At 37.3% G+C, this 22,100-nt stretch overlaps 1 protein-coding gene across 2 annotated transcripts in view; it reads right to left on the bottom strand.

Moving 5' to 3' along the window:
* Nucleotides 1–1,018: 1,018 nt before the first annotated feature.
* Nucleotides 1,019–22,100, bottom strand: part of ARL15 (ADP ribosylation factor like GTPase 15) — a 225,924-nt gene continuing 204,842 nt past the window's right edge. For both annotated transcript variants that reach the window (XM_050913533.1, XM_050913532.1), the window contains one exon: nucleotides 1,019–4,149. In XM_050913533.1, coding sequence (XP_050769490.1) covers nucleotides 3,997–4,149 — 153 coding nt within the window. In that variant the 3' untranslated portion in view covers nucleotides 1,019–3,996. The remainder of the gene's footprint in view (nucleotides 4,150–22,100) is intronic.

Genomic DNA, 22,100 nt, shown 5'->3' with positions numbered 1-22,100 from the left:
GTTCCACCAATAAACCTGCAATATCTTTCAGATATATTTCCAGAGTAACACCAACTTGCTGTGGAAACAAATCAGCCAATTTTTGGAAGTTTCTCTTTTTTATATAAATGTGCGTAAATGTGTAACTATGTATAATTTAGCAACGATTATACAGTAATATTTGTTTTCATCTAGGAGTAAATAATTTATCTTGAAGATTCCAAATCAAGGTAATATGCCATACTCCCAATCTGGCCACTACTCAAGAAATCCAAACTTAGCAACTCAACTCTACACAGTGTTTATTGTCTTTTTTTTTTTTTTTTGATAATGGAAATCATGTATAAATCACAAACAGTACAAGTTCCTCATGTCAGCAGTTGTCCACTTGAATGGGTCAACTTCTGTGTATAGACACCGTATTTTTAGTATAAAGTCAAGATAATATGGCAGTTAACTAATACTTTCGACTACAGTAAAGATACAAACTTCTGTAATATAAATTAATTGCCATTACAAAAAGGCAACTGTATTAACTAATACGGTACAAAAATCTGCAACTTCTATAAATATAATGAAATGCAAGAAGTTAAATGAAATAATACATCACAGATTTTTGTATAGCGCATTTGAAGAGGCAAGCTAAGATACACATGGAGCGTTATACAGCAAGAAAGAATATCAAAACCCATTAAGATTTAACTTCTTTTCCATACAAATGCTAGAAGTACAAGTACAGGACACAACATGGAAGCAGTAAGATTACCAGCTCAGAGCGGGTAGACAAAGAGGTCTCATTGACAAGTTGTAAAGCATTAGGCAGCAGACAGAAGCTTGTCAAAACCAGCTGTTGTTGGATACAGATTGATAATGTTTTCATTCTGATGGCTGAGACACTGCAGACAGCCACAGGTCTGAGAAGAAGCCCAATGTGGGCACATACACATACACACACATACACACACAAAGTAATTTAACAGATGGCTAAAGAACATTAAAGCACAATATCTTTTTTAAAAAGACAATGTTCACTCCTTAATGAACTTGCATGGAAAGTAGAGCCTATTGCCCAAGTTTATTTCACCTAAATGATGAACACATGTGAAAAGATTTAAAAAAAAAAAAAGAAAAAAGAAACAGTTAAGATTGGTCATCTGAATAAAAACTGCATGGTGCTTACATATTCTACCATAGCCAGAGCATTCAACAACACTTTAGACAAGGGAGTGTGATGTCAGCTGCTATGAACACTTTTAATTCCTCCATAAAAAGGTGAACGTGTTTATAGACATTAAAAAGGTACACATCCATTAAGTCCATCCACAACACAAAACCACAGAAGAACTACATTCAAAGTAAAAAGTTAAGCGTTGGTCTTAGCCTTAAGCAATTATGAGGTATTGTTTCAACCTGTGGTGAGGAATGATCACTGTATTAGTAAGAAAAACCATATTCAAAATCATTCTGGAAAAAAAAAAAAATTGCTCCTGTGCAGCTGGCATTTTCCGAAAGAAAAAGCATTAAGCATCAAAAGGTCCTAGTCTAAGTGGGCACTGGCATATGCCAAAGCCATATTCTCATCAACTACTTGGGCCTTTTGCATGTTAGTCATGTAGCACCTTCCAACAGTGCATAGCTGGGAAATCACAACCAAAATCTAACTTGGAAACTCTAAAGTTTTTGGACCAGACTCACTGATGGTACAAACAAGTATGGTTTTAAGAATGCAATACAGTTGGGCTTATTTTCATTTGCTGTACCTTTTGGTCCATAACTTTAATATGGGAAAAAAGGGGAAAAACAGTAAAAAAATTTTATCTCTCATCTTCTAACTAATGTTCAATGAAAAAGCAGTAAAAGCTCTGAATCCCTCTTTTTGCCTCCCCAAACTGCCTGCCTTCTCTGGGAAACAATCCTTTCACTCCTCCCCACCACTTCTTATTTGTCATTGTCCCTAAACAGGACAGAAATCTGGGGACCTACTGGAAATCTGGGGACTCTGCAGCCTCTAAGCTCACGTCAGCTAAGAGAGAGTTTGGAACTGTAAATTAGATCCACTTCTTCTTTAAATCCAGGGAAAGGAGCCTCCTTAACCCGCACAGGAGAAACTGATGGGCAGCTGGGTCCTGTCTAAACTGTGCAGAGAGAACCGAACCAACATAGAGCTCTTCTCTGTGTTTTAAAATGAACAATTCCAGTTCTTGGGTATTTCCAAGAGTATTAGGAGTAAGGCAATTGACCTGGCAGGAAAGAGAAGCAAAACAAAGCAAGAAGAGACGCCCTTCAGGCTTTCTGCCTATTCTATCACAAAATTAAACAAGGAGCTTACCAGTTTTCCCAGCTTCTTTCTGATAATAGGAAGCAAGTTAAAACAGTGATCATCAGGCCATGCATTTGGGCAGAAATAATTCTGAGGGAGCAATGCAAGAAATTTGTGGAAATTGAAAAGTAAACAAAAAACCTATTAAAAACATTTTGTTTAACAAAGAGTATAATTGCAAGTAATAGAGAAATGGCTCTTATATGCCTTTAAAAGCTGATCCTTGCTATTTTCTTATTCCCAAATAAACTAGTGAGAAACTACAATAGAATTCAAACTTAAAAAATAAATGCTCAGAGAGGAAAGATATGTTGCTTAAAGCCCTGAAAAAAGGAGTTACAAGTTTCAAAACGCAAGCAGAATCGATGAGGAACCATTGACACATCACTACAGTTTGTGTTTGCAGACACTCATGCATGAGGGTAGCTGAATGCACAAGGCATAATGTTCAAGGTGCACACCAGTCCAGTGACCGATCTGCATGCACCCTGTTGTGACTGACTTGATGGTGAACCAGTGACCTGGCATGTTTCTTTAATGGACAAAATCGGTTTATAAGGTTTTAAAAAATCAACAAAAGGCAGCCAAAAAACTGCAAACCTACAATGGGGAAAACTTGGAAAGAGGAAATATGCACTGTGTTACTGGAACCAAATGGGATTTTTCCAAATGTATTACAAATGTAGTTTCCACTGAATACTTTTTTGTCTTCTAAGTAACATTTAGCCCAGAGGAAGCTTGAAAGAACAAGTTAGAATACCTTGAAAAGAGAAGCTTATAGTACAAACACTGGAAGGCCCTTAATTATGGTATAGATGCCTTGGCAATGTTACAATAGCAGTAGTACTCTATGAGTGAGTGATAAAGGAAGCAATCCTTATTTAAAATCAGTCACACTTCTAACTAGTAATAAAGCCTCCACAGCTGAATTAACAGACATTTGCTTTGCTTCTCTTATGGAAAACTACTTTCAATGAAAATTATTACTTTATCCAACTTTTGTATATTTTCTAAAAATATTGTTACTTAGACCACCTGTTTATGTCACCTATTTTTCCCAAATACTGTTAGCCGCACACATCTGTTTGCTAATTTACCTTTCAGGAAACTTCCAGCAAAATAACGGTTCTGCCTTTGACAAGGTTATGCTGTGACTTTAGAAGGGGAATCAACTAACTTGTCAACTGTATTTTCACTTAGTAGAACTTCAGGACTAACCTTTGCATTAACATGAAACTGCTTGCCTTTAAGGTATCCTATTAAGGTTCTCAGTGGCTGTGCTTTCCATACTGCAGGGTCAGTAAACAAGCTAATACAAATTAGTCTCACAAATCCTTAAGGCATTAGTTATTTTTTAAAAACCAAGGTAGCAGGTAGACTTCCTCCTTTACAGACTATGTTATTTTTGTGCGTGTAAAATTTCCTCTCAAGGGTGATCGCAATGCAAGAAAGCAACATGCAGTGTGCAGAAGTAGTGGTAAACGAAGAGGAACTCCCTATTTCAGTAGTGTAGACAATTTTACTGGAAATAGTTGTGTACCTGATTCACAGAATATTTATTTTAACAAAAGGACACTCTGCACTAACTGTGTATGAACAACGTATCACAGCACAGTCTTGATACCACACCATAATTAACTGTGAGCAGAATGTGCAGGTACAGTGATGCCTGGAGAACCACTCCTTTCTCTTGTGTTTCACATTCTTGAAGGTTCGAAGTCTCTCTCTTCTAGTAAGCTTATTAGAAGGGAGAAGCTGTCTTTTACTGCCTCCATATCATCCAAGGAGCAGGGTTTAAGAATCCAGCGCTTTCCACGTGCAAGTGGCTCAAGTTCAAAATATTTTTTTATCTATTAAGGAAAAAAAAAAAAGAGAGACCAATGTATTAATGTTATAATGACAACTCTCTGTCCCTCATCTAAAAAACCAAACCAAAATAAAACATCAAAAAAACCCATGTAAAAAGATCAGGATACTAATTTTTAGAATCCTGCCCACAGCTGTTCTTATAATACAGGTTATATTACGTGACCTGAAAGTGTTTTCTTTAGGGGTGAGTGACCTGCTTGGAAGCTACCATTCTACCCATACATTTAACAGCATGGGAGGTCTGGGGAAGAATTGTAGGGACTTAAGGCAAAGAGCAAAGCACACAAAACAAGTGTTCAAAAACATAGCCAAAACAGCAAAAGTAACTAAGAAATTTTAGGTTATGTTTGTATTTTAATGTTAAAACTGTATGTTTCATCATACTTTTATTGGTAAACCCTTAAGATGCAGGAATTTGTCACCAGACTACTCTAACTACACAAATGAACTGTTAAAAATGTACAAATCCTAAACATTCCAGTCAAAGGTGAGCTATAGCAGAGGGTTTCTTAACAACCTTGAGAACACTAGAAAAATAAAAATTCTTCCAAAATCGGTTAGTTTCTCTAAAATTAAACATAGAAGACTAGCACACTAATGTGATTAGGATAGTAATAAGTATTATACATGAGGCATGACGGTTTTCTACAATCATCTTAGTTCATAATCCAGCTCGTTCCAGAAGACTTCAGCTGCTTACTAACAACACCTAATAATGCCTATAAAGAAGGAAACCTTTTATTTAAACTAATTCAATTTTTACTTCTGCAGCAACTGTGCAACAAGGAGGCATAAGAATATGATGTAATATAGAATTGCAAGTTTTAAGGTGATTATAAGCCTTGACAAAATAACTGAGGAAGATGCAGTTTCTTGGAAAGACCAGTCATCACTGACCCTAATTACACCATCAAGGCAGAAACACAGACCCATAGACAGACTGAGAAAGAAAAGATTTTCATTTAGTAGTATACTCCAATCTCTTTTCAAAATAGCAAGTACAGTATCAAAACATATTTTTGATGCCTCTTAGGAGAAGACAGCAGTCTGCAGGTTATTTTGGTCCACAGATTACTGTTTTAGTCTTTGATAGTATTTGATCCAATGCTATTTGATTCAAAAGTCTACTCATGTTTGACTTGTCAAAATAGACATTTAGTTTTTACATCCAAAATTATATCCATCAGTACTGGCTATTGTCAACATACCAACAGAAATATTTAGTCCTGACTTAGTTTGCACATTCTTGTTCCTTGTAATTCTTGCCAAATATTCTTAATTTTCTTTTATCACAGACTGTGCTGCAAATATGCACAACAACAGGAACAGTTACTCGTATTGTGGTAGGCAGTAGAGGCCCTAGACAGGCAACATGAACCACACTGTGTAAGGCTCCATGTGCAGGAGGAATAAAAAAAGAAAGGGAAAAAAAAGGCTTCCAAAGCCCAAACAGGCTGCCATGTCTCTGTGCAGTTCTTATAGTGTCTATACAACAGTTTTGTTTATCTAGCAATGTATTCTAATAGAAGAAACCGACTGTACTTGTATCAACTCACATAAATCAGAATTCAACTGTGACAATGTGGCAGGAAGGGTTTCTTATTTTTCAGAAATAAATTTCAAGCAGAGTGTTTAGTAACAAATATCAGAAAAAAATGGGGGTTTTGAGATGGGTACTTCTGCTTCCCCAACTAAGATACAGGTGAAACCTTTTAAAAACTATTTCCAACAAAGCAGAATTGTATCAATAACAACCTGCAAACATTTGAAAATGAAGCGCGGTGCTTGACATTCACTTTCCCTCAAACAAATTTCAGAAAACATACAAATTGAAATAAACGAGACTTCAACAACCAGTATTTTAATATCAGCATACCTACTTTCTAGCATTGCTATCTCAGTGCCATATTAGTATCTGCTATGTTATCATGGTTATATGTGATCAGAACCTAAATACTAATCTCTATAAGGGTTATACTGCAATGTCTCCAGCAGCTGAAGTGACACCAAATTGAATTTACCCCCATTAATATATTGAATTAATGGCACCGATCATAGTCCTGGAGAAGCAGGGTAGGAAAGCTCTCTTGCCTCTTTCAGCAGCAGCCTCCTTGACTGCTAAATAAGGGGAGGAAGTAAAAGCTGCACAGCACAGCAAAGCGAGGTGTCAGTGCAGCTAGCTGATAGAGCAGCCTGCTGGTGTTAAGCTGACAAATATGGCTGAGTAATTTGAGATGTTTCAGACCCACAACCCAGAGGATGTCCACCACACCCCCTCTACTGGAAGACTATTGCCATCAGCCCCTTGAGGTCACTGAAGCCTGTCCACAATTTTATTTACATAGCCTCTTGAATTAAGGCTACACCATATGAAGAAATGATTAAGAAAAGGTCATTACATTGTAAGGAGAGTACTTGGGTTTAAAAGCATTAAATATCTAGAAATACCTACATAAGGAAATGATGGCAGTAAGCAGACTAGCACTGAGTCTTTTGCATTTGTGGGCAAATACAACATTGCTTACCAAGGAAGCCTCTAGCCAAGAAAAACACAATGACTTTAAGCTGTATTTCAGTGACATAGAATTTCTATTTCAGCAGTAGAACAGCATCAATTAATTCAGTGAAACAAATTCTGCAGATAAATTATTTATTTGGATGCCCAACATTGATTAAAATTTATTTTTTCCTATTTCTAGGTGTGTAATCAAAATGTAACAAAATCAGCAATGTGCTGTCATCATTTTCCACACCTAAGGAGCAGTTCAGAGTATCTGCAGTAATAGGCCCTAGATGAATGCTGAAATTAAAGCCATCATTAAGCAGTGGCTTTTGAAATGAGTAGTTTTGATAATGGCATGAAAGCACAACTGCTTATATTCACATAAGTAACAGCTATTTTGTTCATACCTACAGAGAAAAAAAGATTTGCTAGATGACTTGTCTCTAATCCAAATATAAAAAAATAACAGTAATTGGCTTACAAATAATAAATAACTAAACCAGAAGCAGCACAGAAGTGATTTTCCACAACCCAAGGGACACTCTGTGGTATGTTACTATATTTCCTTGTTTAAACTTCACACCACAATGGAGTTTGCTAAAGCCCAGAGCTTTGCAAGCCGGCTCTACGACTTTGAAACTTCCAGAAAGAAGTTTGCAGACACAAATATTTTCCAATTTACTATAACTTCTCCCCACTTTAACTCAGAAGATGTCATTCAGTTCTAAAAAGAAGTAAGCTTTTTTAGACTTAAAAAGGAACCCTTTTATACATGCAAGAGATGAAACAACTACACAAAAATAGACCTACACAATCAGATGACCAACACTGTTTATACAGTTGAGTTTTCCACTGGAATGCTCTCAGCTCTCCATCCACTTTCCTTTCTCTAGTTGGTTTCTGCCCCAATGACCATCATTCACACTTGTTCCGTACCAGATTTCCTAAGAGGATGCACACTAATCACCAAAATATTCAAAGGAAGCTGAAATTCTCTGAATACTCACTCACCTAGGTAGTTCTTGCATAATCAGATAATCAGCAGTAACTATTTTACAGCTCCCTTCAATCGCACTAGCACAGAAAGGGTGAGTTCCTAAGAGAAGCTCTTTTGTCTTCCCCTCTTGCATAAATGGTGAAAAGCTTTCTGCCTGTTCATGGATGCCGAAGGAAAATATAAAGGCTCAAACAAGCTTCAGATGTCTGACACATTAGACATGCATTTACATACTGGCTTTGCATTTTTAAGTGTTTACTTTGGGATTGCTAAATTGTTAAGATATAACCTTAGAAGAAAATACAATCAATTAAATCCACATAATTTTAAGACTTCTTTACTACTATGTTACAGGATCTCACTGTATGTCTTGACTCCACATGGGGGCCTTGTTTTATAGAGAAGCTGACATTGTATTTATGCCACATTCTGAAGTCAATAAAATCTAACAATACACATTTGCAATTATTCCCACTCTTCCCACACTCCACCTTCTAAGTCCTATTCTACTGGCACAATACACTAAGCATGTGGTTATCAAATGTTGCTTAACCTACGTGCTAGAATAGTCAAGACACAATAAAAGGATTGGTGCCCAGAACCTCAGCTGGTGTAAATTAGCATAGCAGCGTGGAACTGATGTTACTAAATTGATACACGTAAGCTGAGTAACCAGGCCCTGCTGAAAGCTTTTCTATGTTCTATTACTGAACCTCATCTAGCCAGTTCACAACACACATGAACATCAGATGTATAGGAAAACTTAGATACTGTAATATATGAATACAGAGTAATTTCTATCTATTACTCAACATGAAAAAAAGCTGATTGAAAGTATTATTTTTCATTCGCATTCAAAATTTTAATACCAAATTTCACCAACACAAAAGGGCTTCCAACCCCACTCTGATTAATCTGTGTAAATAAATACAAAATTCAGGAAGTCATGTACATTACCAGGCTGTATTTGGAGAATTTAGTGGATAAAATATTTTTTTCATCCATTGCTGTTTTACTGAACAATTTTACTGGGAAAAAAAAATTCTAACAACACATGTATATTATATCTAATCAAAGGCTGCACAGTCATGTCAATGTCCCCACTAGTCTAAATTTTTCAAAGACTTTTACAGGATTAAGCAAGTACTGCTGCAAGAAGGCGACTGGTGGAGGTATGAATTAAACTAAAATCACCTAATTTGCTGAATCCATGTATTAACCACAAGAAATGGTTCATACATCTATCCCAAATCTGCACGGACAAGAAATGCAGTAGTAATGGGAGATAGGGGTTCTCCATGTTCACATCGTGGAAGTTTCATTGAGCTGTGATGCTGAGATTACCTTTTCAGACATCACAAAAATCTGCCTTTTGGAGCAACTGTTTAGAAGATGCAGGAGAGAGAAGCAATTTTGATTGCCAAGTCCATGAACGACAGATGAGCTGCCTATAACAGTGACCAAAACATGCACAAATTCAGTATCTTTGGAGAAGAGAAAAAGCCAAAAGTCCATCACATAGCATTGAGTTTTAAAAAGGGAAACTACATAAAATGAGTAACTTAAAGAAAATTAACTGTGCAGCTAAAAATGTAAAATGCTTGCAGGTGGCATAGAAAAAATACTGTAATTAGAGGCTCAGAGGGTATTTATACTGCTACAGAAGACTTTAAAAGAAACAAAAAAAGCTTTCAACAGTTGCAATAAGGAAAAGGATGGTATTAGAGGTAAAAGAAGTTGTGTCTAAAAAAGGAAAACAGAAAACAAAAGAAAGGAAATTCTGGCAAATTAAATAGAAACCACAAATGTTGACCTACTAACCATAGAGTGGAACCCATTGCTTAAATCACCACTGATGCTAAAAAGTAAACTGAAATCCACTCTAGTTTATGTTAGTGTGCTGGGCTGCAAACTGCACAGCCTCTTGAGCTGCTACACGTGCTTTTCTGCTGGTCCTGTTCTGAGTATAGTGATTTATAAGAGTGGGTGGAATGGATCAGTAGCCACTTCATCTTAAATCAACTAGCTCAATCCAGTGTTCTACAGGAGTTAAGACTTTCATGCTTTTCCCTAAAAATCTGCTAGGAACCTCTTCATCTGACACCCCACTTGGCTAAAAAGGACCTCTTGTGTGACCAGAACAGCTGCTCTAACACGCAAAACTGTCAGCAGAAGTTTCATAACGTTTATTCTTCCCACAGAGACACTTCATATCCTCCTGAAAGGATACTTCACGTATGCCTGCTTGCATGCTTCTTCGTAACAGTGATCTCATCCATGTCTAGAGGGATCCTTGTAAAGCACCTATGTCTCACAAGCTCTCCTAAAACACCTATACCTCATATTTATTGACTCCATATGGAATACCTCTTACGCAACAGGGAGGGGAATGAAAGTGCCCCAGCTGATGGGAAGGGACGGTGATATGCTGTGGTCTGGAGCAACCTACGCAAAGGGCTATTCCCAGGAACACCAGTTGAGGTTAAACAACACTATCAGCCATAGAAATGCTCTTAAATTCTAGTTCTTTGAAGCTAAATATTTCACTGCCAACTGACTTTTATGTGCCACTGAATCCAAAATCTGTATGTGCAATGTTAAAAATTTGCAGTGAATCAATTAAGTACATGTTATGATAATCAGGATTATGTAACTGAGCTGCTTTGTTTTGGTTTTTAAAATATGACCTGCTGAAGTAAAACCAAAAGAAAACCCAAGACTGTCTTCTTCAGCATTTCTATGTGATGGCAGGGTAAGCAATTTCTCTAGACAAGATTTCAAAACCATCACAAGCCTTTTTGTACAACTGCTCACAGGTAGTGGCGAATGCTTTACAAATTAGTATTTCTAGTTTGTACAGCTTTCCAATCTTTTTTTTTTTTTTTTAATTTTTCTTTTTACAAAAGATTACCTTAAACACTTCCAACTGAGTTTTGTACTTAGCTTTGTAATAGACCTGGGCAATATTTTTGGCTCATAAGCCTTTACAAAGAGGAATACAGTCACGTATACACTTAATCCACAAAATAATTTACACAGTGCTTTGTGGAACAGATGTACTTTTCCATCCTTGTTATCTCCAGTGGCCACAAGACACTACACTTTTCAGATTGCAAGTGATTGCTGAAAGAAATGTATTTTAAAGAAGACACCTAACTGTTCTGAATGAAGAAACAGGATGCCTGGCAAATCAGCATAGACACGCTGTTCCAAACAGAGAGCACACAGTACTGGCAAGTGTGAGACAAGAAAAAGGGGAGTGAGCTAGAGAGCTGGAAGATGAATACAGAGGGGTGCTTACAGTAAAATACAAAACATTGCATCATCTATTAGGATGGAAAGTGGAAGATTTTTAAAATGGGGAAGTATTTTTTTTATACAGATACATATGGTCATGTTATAATGTGTCTGGGACAAATAAGACGAGTAAGAATGAGGACGGAAAACTGCTGAGGGTGCAAAAGTATTACTGAGATTTGCATGTATGTGGATGGAAGCAAAGATAGGCTTTGAGAAGCTACTAGCATCTATCAGCTCTTTTCATGCAAGTCTTTACTACACAAAAATGTACTACGGCATACTAGATTTCTTTGGTTACGTTCTGTTAATTTGTTCAAAAGAAATAGTAAGAATTGGGTAGCTGCCAAAAACATACACCTATACTTTGCCTTCCATGTCTCATTCACCCAGCATATTCTGTTTATATAAGCATGTGCTTTTCCTACAACTGGAACACACAGAGATACCATGAAATCATCAGCAGCATAACTATATAGAGAAAAACAGACTTCCAGATGAAGATTCATACAACCAGTGCTCGGCTGGACAAACAAGACAGGGGCTCACGATATCCAACCCCAGAGTGAGCAACACAGCATACCTTCTTGAGTGACAAGTGAAACAATGAGAACAGAGAAGGAAGCGTTGTACAAAAATGTGTGCAATGAAAGCACAGTAAAATATTTTCCTTTAATATCTACAGCCTTAATTCTTTAATTTATTCCAAAGAATTAATCAGAAGTAGAAATCAGACATCACATTTAATACAACAAGACTACAACTAACCCTTTAAGTTACTGCTCCTATTGCTTCCTCTATTACCTACTGTGTTTTCTGATGTACTTCGGGTTGCAACAGATACTGCCTGACAGCTACATACTTACAGTTAAAGTGTTAGAATATAAAATCCTAAAGAGTAATGCTGAAAATTAGCCCTGGTTAAAGTCAGCTATTTGGAGGACATCTAAAAATCACATTTCCCCCCCCCCACATACTACATAGATACAAAAATGCCCATTTACTGCATATAAGGACAATTTTCTATATAAGTGTATTCTTGGCATATCCAAATATATTAAGATATACCAAAAATAACTGATTTAATTTAAGATCAATTTAAACTTAGGATAATTTGTTTAAATTACTATCATTGCCCTAATCTGTTAAGAAAAAAACCAATAATAAAATGGAGTGTATCCAAAGATAATTTTATAAGAAACCTATTAAAAGCTTTTACTATACACCACTCATCTCCCCTCTGCCTTTTCTCACTCAGTTTGGTTTTTTTGTTACATCTTCAGTTAAATAACTTAAGGAATACAAATAACTAGTAGAAACTCAACACCCAAGACCCTTAAGCAGATATCTTTCAAAGCCTTGCAGAGTTTTCATAGCTTTTTTCTTTTTAAAATAGACTGCAGATATCCATGGTTTACTGCAGAATATAATACTAACAACAGAGTACGCTGATTTCAGGAGCAAAATATGCTAGCTTTAACTACAGACTGTGGTTTCAACTAGTAACAAAACGTGAGACACAGGTACACAAGTGCTGAGTTTTTACCCCACCCGAAAAAAAGTTTACCTGTGATGTTGAATGTCAAAATAGTCTTTAGAATAATGAGAAGTCCAAAGATCAATCCTTATTATGACATCCTTTCTGCAAATGGCATGTTTTCTGTTCAGATAACAGTTGAACAGTATTTTCTGGAGAGGTGCATATGCGATGATTCATCTGCATTTGCCTGAACATGTATACAAATCTAGCAGTTGAATAAATAACATCTGTATACCGTGCCCACGTCTGCAAAGCACCAGAACACTGTACGGACATGTTTTCTTGTATCAACAGCAAAGAACAGGATTTCTAAGGGCTTTGTGGTTGGTTCCCCACATTTACACTGCTGAAACTGTTCCAAGCCAACAGCCAGTATGAACACAAAAGAAAAGCCATTTATTCAGCAGTAGCTATGGTTCTACGAGATGCGTCCTCTCATGCACAGAAGATCAGACAGCGGTCATGCCTATTTCACTTGTTTCGTACCAGGTACAGAGCAGTGTATAAATGTAGGATGGTTTCAACCTCCCTTCACGTCCTTTGCTGATGGGAGTATCATTAGTTATGCAAAGTCCACACAGAGGCAATGGAAGCCCAGAACTAACTGCAATTAAGCATTTCTGGTTCGAAAACAGAAACTGTGAAATAAATCCATTTTGGAAAAAGTTAACACACAATATTTCTGAAGCAAAATGTGCTCCCAGAGACACTGCCACTGCCAGCTTCAGTTCCTGGCTGCCAGAACACCATGGGCTCTGTGACCCCCCAGTTACTCCAGTGCCAGGGACTTCTGTGGGAGCTGTTTCTGAGGATTTCCTCCTTGCCCTATGGTTAGAGGAGGCAAATCTGTGCTTTGGGTTTTCTAGGTCCAGGCCTCTGGAAGCGCCAATGCTTCCAAACTCACAGCAAGCCACTGCTTTAAACCAGTATTCCAGGCAGCTCCAGACTCATCTCCATTTCTTAATATTTAATAACTCTCCACCTAGAAACATGGCAGAACCCCTTCACACTCTGTGACTAGGATCTTGCTTGAGTAAGGCCCCTCACAGCTTCCAGATTCCTTCATAAAGCACAAGGATACCAAGAGGAAAATTCCACAGCTCAAATCAGACACAGTCCTGTACACAGGTGTATAGAGAACACCCATGTGCAAAATCAATTTGCCACTACCTCTAAAATGATAGGAAATGCATGAACAATCATAGATATGGAAAAAAGGGAGAACTTTACACTGAGGGAGGATGTTTGAAGCCAGGTAACTGAACTATTTCCAGTATTGGGAAGCAATACTAGTGAACTAATGCAGAGGTTTGCAGCAATGATGCTGGAAAAGCCAGGGATGACCAGAAGGATTTTGAGAAGATGGGTGAATACAATGAGATGCTGAAGAACTGTATGGTTCTTTTGACTCTTGAACTTAAAGCTAATAGGCTAGAATCTCTCCTTTTCCAAGCTCCAGTGTTATTCCTTCCATTACCGTAGGTTGCAGCAGGGAGTTCTACCTGTCTGAGAAGTCTTTTAGTAAAAAGGTCCCATGGGAAGGGACAAGCAAAAGAGTAATTAATATTGTTCACTTACTGCATCAAGATACCACTTGCCCTACGTTATCCTGACCCACACTTCAAGGAAAAAGATGAAATAATAGGCAGTAGATCAAGAGTTGTACATACATAAAAGAAGAAAGATCCACTGATATCTCAGGCAGGATATCAACCTTTACATTAAAAAAAACCCCATACCCAAAGAAACCACACTCATCTCCAAAGAATGCCTGAATTCTAGGGCAGACAGACAGCATCTATAAAATTTATGGCCGCCTTGAAGGAGGGCTACTGATAATAATATTGAAGATGCTTAAAACAGGATCTGTAATAAAGCTATTGTTACTTTGATTAAGTGAATTAAGGCTTGCCTTTGTACACCTACGACTGTGGATTGCCTTTACAGTGTCACTGAAAAGCCAGATTATTTCTGAAGAAAAGCACCGGAAGGCAGGAAGATTATGTCCCGGTGATGCCCCAATTCTCATGATTGTATCAATGAAAAACAAAAGCATGTATTTGTCAAGTGACTCCAGGAGAAAGGGAAACCCGGCTTCTGCAAGCTAACAGGCAGCTCCTTCCCTCTGCCTCTGAATCCGACTCACAGTTTTACCAACAGGTCCTAGCATTACACCCGGGGTAAGCTTCTCACTGGAAAGGAAATTGTATATAGCAAATATATAGCTGACATTAACTTTTTGAGAGGATGAGAAGATTAACATCAGTTGACTAAAATACCTTAATGCAACAGATTTTTCTAAGCACTCTCCACTCACCTTACAGAGTAACCTACCTATTCAAAATTGTGGTCTAATGAAGGTATAATCACCTCTTTAAATTTTGGGGTTCTAGTGCTCAAGATTCTGCACATTTGCAATTACTAATAGAGTTTTCTTCACATTAGAAATCACCGTACGATAAGTTTGCCGACCACTACTGACAAGCTAAAAGGTTATAGTGTGTATCACTAGCTTTTTGAGAACATAGTTGAAATTTGCACCATTCTACCATGTCTTGATAATGAACTATTAAATACAACTACAGCTAAGAAGACCTTAACTAAATACTCCACACCAGGCCAGGAAAGGTTCTGTATATTGAAGCTAATGATTTTAAGTCCCAAACTCACATACAAGAAACAACCAATTATCCCATCTAAAGCACAGGCTTGTAATACTCTCTTACTTGTAAAATGGTCTGCTACACATGAGTAAGATGTTTAAATGACTTGACTAGATGCATTCACCATGAAATTGATTCTTTTAAAGCATTATTTTTAAACTTGATACAAGTTAACTGCATAAACTGAAAATAGGAAAAAAATCTGACATTATAAAGTGTAGGTTTCAGTATGAATTTAGTATTTTATGAGGTCAAGGGTTACCTGAATGAGAAACTCATCAAGAACAAATAGTCATTTGTAGGGCAGTAATTGAAACGTTTAATACAATTAAACTGTTCTGCCATTTCTATGCCAAGATGTATGGTATAGGATCTAGTGTTATTCCACCATAGCCTGTGCAGCTCCAAAGTAGTACAAAGACAATAAAACAACAAATAGAACATCTTTCAGCCATAAGCACCAAAAATAAATCTGAGTTGCTATTTTTCTATAGTCTGAAAGTAGCACTATATTGTTGTTTTACACCTGACACTTCCAGTTAGATTTAGTATTATTATTTTGTTATGCCTTTTAGGCAGCGGGTGGCATGAGAAGGCGATAACTAGCAATAGGCTACTGAATATTCCTCAATTTCCAGCTCAGGGACACCGTTTTCAACTCTACAGTGGTCCAGATTCCAAAGAAAAAGAAGAAACCATTGCAAGGAGGTCATGGAGTTGAATACATTAAAAAAACCCCAAAGCTAAAAATATGTTCTTCAATAACATTTTAGATTTGAATGTTTAGCATGGTCCTATAAATACAGATAGATAGACCATGCCAGGGTTACTGAACAGACTAGAATTTGCAAAGTAATGTTTTATGTTTGCTTCCATAACTGGAAAATGGTTCTATTGGTTTATAATGAATCAGTGTACTAACAGTATGTTGCGAATAATTCACAGATGCTTTAGTGACTCAAATAAAAAAAAAGTCTACTTGGTAACAGCTAAAATTAGAAATCTTACAAATGGAACATTTCCAATTGTCCTCTCAAAAAAGAACTGACCTCATTACAAGATGAAGCACTAACAATAGGTTTGTTTAAAAATCAATACAACAAATAAAGTGTTTTATACATTGCTCCAGAAAAGCTGGAAAAGATACTATGCTGCCTACTGCAAAACTGTTTTGGAGAAGAATCAAATTCTCAGACTTTGAATAAAGAAGTATTTGCACATTGTACAGCAGTTTACTCAACATCCAGTGAAGAGTGCCACCAGCCACGCTGTTTTATAAGCCCAGTTGTAGACAGATTAATAGAAAGGACAGTGTCATCATCATGTCAGTCAGACCACAGGCAGTGCAACAGGAATTGGAGGGGAAGTAGAGAGAGGTGTGAAGAGATCAACCACATGAAATGGCTTTAGATGACTTACAAGCAATAAAACATCCTGCTTCTAAAGATGTCTAATCCCTCACAGCAGAAATGACATCATATTAAAAGAAAAAAATTCCAGCCCAGCTGGTAGTGTATCAGCTTGATGTTTGCCAACTAGAAAGCACAAAACTGCAAACAGACTTGACGGTGCTTGAAGCAGAGTCTACTGAAAAGTGAACAATACTCAGAAAAATCAAGGTGAAACAGTGACATTTGTCTCAGGAAACAAAAAATGGTTCATTTGTTCCCTTGATAAGAGTTAAATGTATTAACAGGATCTATCAGTAAAAATAAGGTATATATGCAATCAACTGGGTTTAGATTAAAGACAAATGCAGGACAAACAAGTACAACTGGATCCTATAAAAAAATCCACTGGCTGGTGGTCTGATTGGATCTTCAGCTATGCTTGGGGGAGGGGAGAGAGCAGTTCTGCTTATTTTATACAAAGCATATGCAACACCATAACGTTTCTAGCAGGATTTGTATATTCAATTTTTTATTAAAGGTTAACATATGTGAATTTTGTGAATTTTACCGTAAGTGTTAGTTAAAACACTAAGTTCCTTCCCTGTTAGCCTTGTCTTTATTTATGGATACAGTATATGAAGATAAAAAGCCAATGAAACTGTATTTGAAGTTATATTGTTCTACTAATATAGCCTGTACACTCACAAGTCATTTATAAACCAATCTTTATTTCTGTGAACACACTCAGTCATTTACTTTGCACAATGAATTTTCTAACCTAAAGGGTAAACACGAACAGTTCAATTATTTGCTTTTCATTATTCACAGTATATGATTGATCAGCTAACTCATTTGGTTTTCCTTCTTCACTGGATGACATTTTAAAGCATGGCAGCTACAGACAGATAACCCAATAAACACCACTCGCGTTTGTGCACAAATACCCTGGATGACACGCAACTTCTCATTCTCCTTTCACTTATCTTCCTTTCACTACTAACATTCAGAGATGACAGTAAATTTATTATCAGTTATGTAATTTACTCACGCTTGATACAACAGTATAAGAAAGATATAGGATTGCACTTTAGCTATCAACTACACATTAGTCTACACGCAAGAAGAACATCTCAATTTGTATCATATAAAAAGGTAAAGTGACATTATCATTAAAATGGCTGCACAAAAATGCCCAACTGAAGCAAAAGGAGCAATAAAATGTCTTGTTAATGTCACATCTAATACTGTTTCACCTCATTAAGCACTCCCAACATCTTGATGGGCTATAAAGAAGTAAAAACACTTGGTCAAGTAATATTTTTTCACAAACTGTTCATCTACCTATTACCAGTCCCAATCTGTGGATATATGTACACATCCAGTGCAACATAAACCCATTTTACAGGAAGAAAAAAACACCTATGGTCTTATACTTTGATAATGGCACATAGTTGTGCACAGTACATTTTTACCACTGCAAATTAGACTCAAGTTCATTTGTAATCAGACACCTGTGCAAACTGAACAATATATACAAGTGAATGATTCACTGCATGGAAAAGTGAGGAGAAGGGAGAGAAAGTGACATAGGAGTTGTCTGTTGGAAATAACAACATAACAGGAACAATTCAAAAAGCTTTTAGATTCCTTCTTATAAGTATTCTTTGTGAGGGAATAGTACTATTTAATTTAATTACTCATTGCCCATTCAAACATATTTTAAAGTTATTTCTTTATATGGCTACTGTTCAGACCTCTCCATAGTGCACTGGGCTTGGCTGCATGCTGCTAACCTCACAACAGGCACCCTTCCAGATCAGAGGGGAGAGCAGAGGGCAACAACACCTCTCCCAGCTAACAGCGGGTTGTGGGATTTATTTATTTATTTATTATTTTTTTAAAAAAACACCACACATTGCAAGACACTGTGATACCTCAGTGATATAGACCATGCCTCTATCTGACACAGATAAATCTGGAACATTTTGATTCCTAGTTTGTACTTAAAGCTGAGGATATTCAGAAGCAGGAAACTGCAAGGAGAAAAATTAGTAGAGGGACATCAAACAGAAGAAAAAAAATCCATTTCTGCACAATTGCTAGTATTAATATATTTTAGGACCATGATCTAGGCCACCTTCCTGCAGAAGGAAGTTTGTGCAAAGAAGTGGAGGTCAAGCCTAGAGTGACACGGTTCACTGAATGACCAAATAGAGGTTTACATATTTCCTTTATGGCTGCTGGCACTGGTTTTGGCCTAGAAGCCTCTAATGAACAAAGAGAGCTCTGATCCCTTCTGGAGCCATTCATATGTGATTAAGATCCAACAATACAGCACTTTGATCCACTGAGCTACAGAAGGATTGGATGTTTCCTGAAGGAGTCATTTTGGGTGAAAGGGGAGGAGAAGAAAAGAGAAGGGAATTTTCCTGATCAGGTCAATCTTACTGAGACAGCACTCTTCTCACATCTGACGTGCATTGTACTCTCTTGAGAGTTTTGAAGCTTTGGAAAGATGACAGAGGTATGGAAAAGAGGAGTGAACTGTGGTATCACTGTCTTAAGTACAAAGAATAAATTTATCTTTTCAAAGATGGAACAAGATTCATTTTCAAGAGAAGGAAATTGAGTTAGCTGTTGCAAGCCATATTGCAACAAAGAAGGACATACAAACAGACAACCATTACAGCAAATTGGATAGCATCCTCATAGATATGTTTGAAAAGCCTGCAGTACCACAGTCAAAAATACACGCTTCCTCACTCTGACGTAGCTGAAAACAGCAGGAGATATATGGGTAGGTCTATAAGAAAAAAAAATCTCAGAGAATGAACACCTGGTTCCTTGAAAGTAATCTTTCTATCTTGACACCAATATACTTCACATAACCCAAGAGAATTAAAGGCCTGTTTGAAGTTAGAAGAGCATGTACATGACACACCATTTGGAGGAGTATTTACTTTTTTCAACAGACATAAGTATTAAGCACAGGTGATGGATTCAGATCTGCAGGAATGAACGGAGGCTGGAATGTCTAGACGACCAGGAAAGCATAACACAGGTGTGACAACTCTGCTTGACTATCACATTCCAACATTTTCAGTATAAACTAAGTACCTTCCATCATGTGTTGATATAAAAGCAGAAGAGGGAAAACATATTTGGCTTTGTCTACTATAAATGTCTACTCCTAATAATTTATTTTGGAAGCTAACTCTCCTTTTTGTATTTGGGTTGGATGCTTCCAAGTCCACCTGGGGATGGCTCAGCTCTCTGGCTATCCAGTACAACAGTTTTCAGTTCAGAAAACACTTTAAATTCTCTGTCACTGGTTTAGCCAGATTGCTCATACTTGAATGCTTTTTATGTGGCTGTCCTACTGGACATGAGGTGATTTTTTGCTCAAGAGAAAATCTTCATACTTGACATTTACACTCTAACATCTTGAATCCCTTGCCAATGTATGTGTACTATGATTCCTCACGTACAAATCAAGCAAAACACACTATCTTTCCTCAGATGATTTTTGAAAACCAACAACAACGTAGAGCTGCACTGAGAGCCAACTACCAACAGTAGGAAAGTTGAGGTGAAAGCAAAGGGAATCAACAAGGTGGTAACTCCAAAACTAAAATCCATTGTCAGTATTTGCAATAAAAGGGGGTTTGCCACCAATCTTGTACCATAAAAGAGACTACCAGCCTTTATAAACTACTCAGTTTTATACCACTACAATGTCAGATGTATATTAAATAAATCTTGAACTACTGTGTTTCTGTACACAAGTAAGGCAATTAAAAGGTATCTACTCCTTAAAGCAGTACCACGGAAAAAATATATGGAACAAGCATTTTGCATTTCTGTGTTAATTCAATGTTGATAAGGAGGTTTCCTCCAGTTCTAAAAAATACAGTTCACAAGAAAAAGATGGGTTTTGCTTTGGAAAGCTCACCTGCAGCTTACGCTTAAGGACTATATGGCAAGTGATTGAGGTACAGTTTACCTGTTTTGGAGCTGAAGTTACAGAAAGGGAAGTTTTCTCTGTCACACATCTGCAGTATAACATGTTCAGCAGACAGCTTATCAGTAAATCTTCTTCAATAATTAATATTTGATTATTCCTGTCCTAATTTCATCTGCTTCGCAAAAGATAATCTCAAACTAATAATTTAATTTTCATCAACTAATTAAAAATGTATTAGAGCACATTTGCTATTACAAATCCATGAAATGGAGACAATTTAACAAATCCATTAGACCAGTACAAATACAATTTTTGAAACTACAGAACTGAAGACAAGAGATCGGTCCCTTTGGAAAACTAACAGTGGGTCATTCCCTAGGACTGACCTGCGAGTTAGCAGAGGGACAGGAGTCTGGACAGCAGCACTCTCCCATGACATTTACAAAGCTGCAGTTCATTAATATTACTGCTAAGAGCAGAACCTGGTCTGACAGACCAAAACAACTTATTGACCCTATTTAGAATTAACGACAAAGGCATAGATTTTAACGGCAAGTAAGCAGTTAGGCCAGCTGCTAATTACTGCCAACCTGCAATTGGATGTAGTGACACCTGTGCTTTTGAAACTCACCCTACAGCCATACACAGCTGAGATGTTGTCAGCACTAGTGCGACTGCTCTTCTTCACCTTTAGGAGTGCTCCACTTCTCAGAGTTGTCTGTACTGCAAAAGTACCCCACATGTAATTGTGTGACAATTAATTTTCAATAATTTCATTATATTCTGGGTTTTGGAAAGTCTGTTTTGTTCTGTTCCACTGACTGAGAAACTGATTTTTTGACACCAGCTTTCAAAGAAAAAAATGCACTATCTTAAAGGTTGTTGCTACAGGTTATGATAATTAATTGTATGCAGAGTATTGGTGTATTGCAGCTGTACAGTTATGCCCAGCTTCTTGATCAGGCTTTCCCAGAAAGCCTTGTCACTTCCTTCCTGATTTAAGTTCAAAGTCAAAGTCATAGCAAACTTTTGACTGAACTTGTCTAAAATACATGTGCAGGGTACAGCTGTCACTTGAGAGCCGCCAGCCCACCTTTGGCTCCCAGTGACAACCGAATACCCAGCTGCAGCTAGGATGAAGGATGAGAATTTGGCATATCTGCAGCAGTCAAACAGGAAAGTTTACTCCAAACTCCAGGGGTAAAGCATCACCTTCTTTGCTTTGACTGGCCAGCTGAACAAGGGGGGCAAATTTTCTTTGCATTCACTGGCCATGAGCTCAGTCTGCTTCATTTGCTATTCAAACTTCACCATAGCAGTAGAATTGCCCATGTGACTCATGGACAAAGGCAAATGCTGCAGGACTGAAACCCTCCACAAACGCATGGTGACTGGAGCTCCAGTTGTGGGCATACATCGAAACTGAGTCAAGTTTGGCCAGCAGAAATGGAAGTAAAAAGACTAAGGGGACTACACAGTCGGGGTTTTTTTAACATTTTCTCTGCAGGAAGAACAGGTGAAGAAATGGTGAAGGACAGAGGCAACGGGCAGCAAAAGAAAGACATGCCCCATTAGGC

Source organism: Gymnogyps californianus, chromosome Z (genome assembly GCF_018139145.2).
Source record: "Gymnogyps californianus isolate 813 chromosome Z, ASM1813914v2, whole genome shotgun sequence".
NCBI lineage: Eukaryota > Metazoa > Chordata > Aves > Accipitriformes > Cathartidae > Gymnogyps > Gymnogyps californianus.
This window is presented reverse-complemented; position numbering and strand designations above follow the sequence as displayed.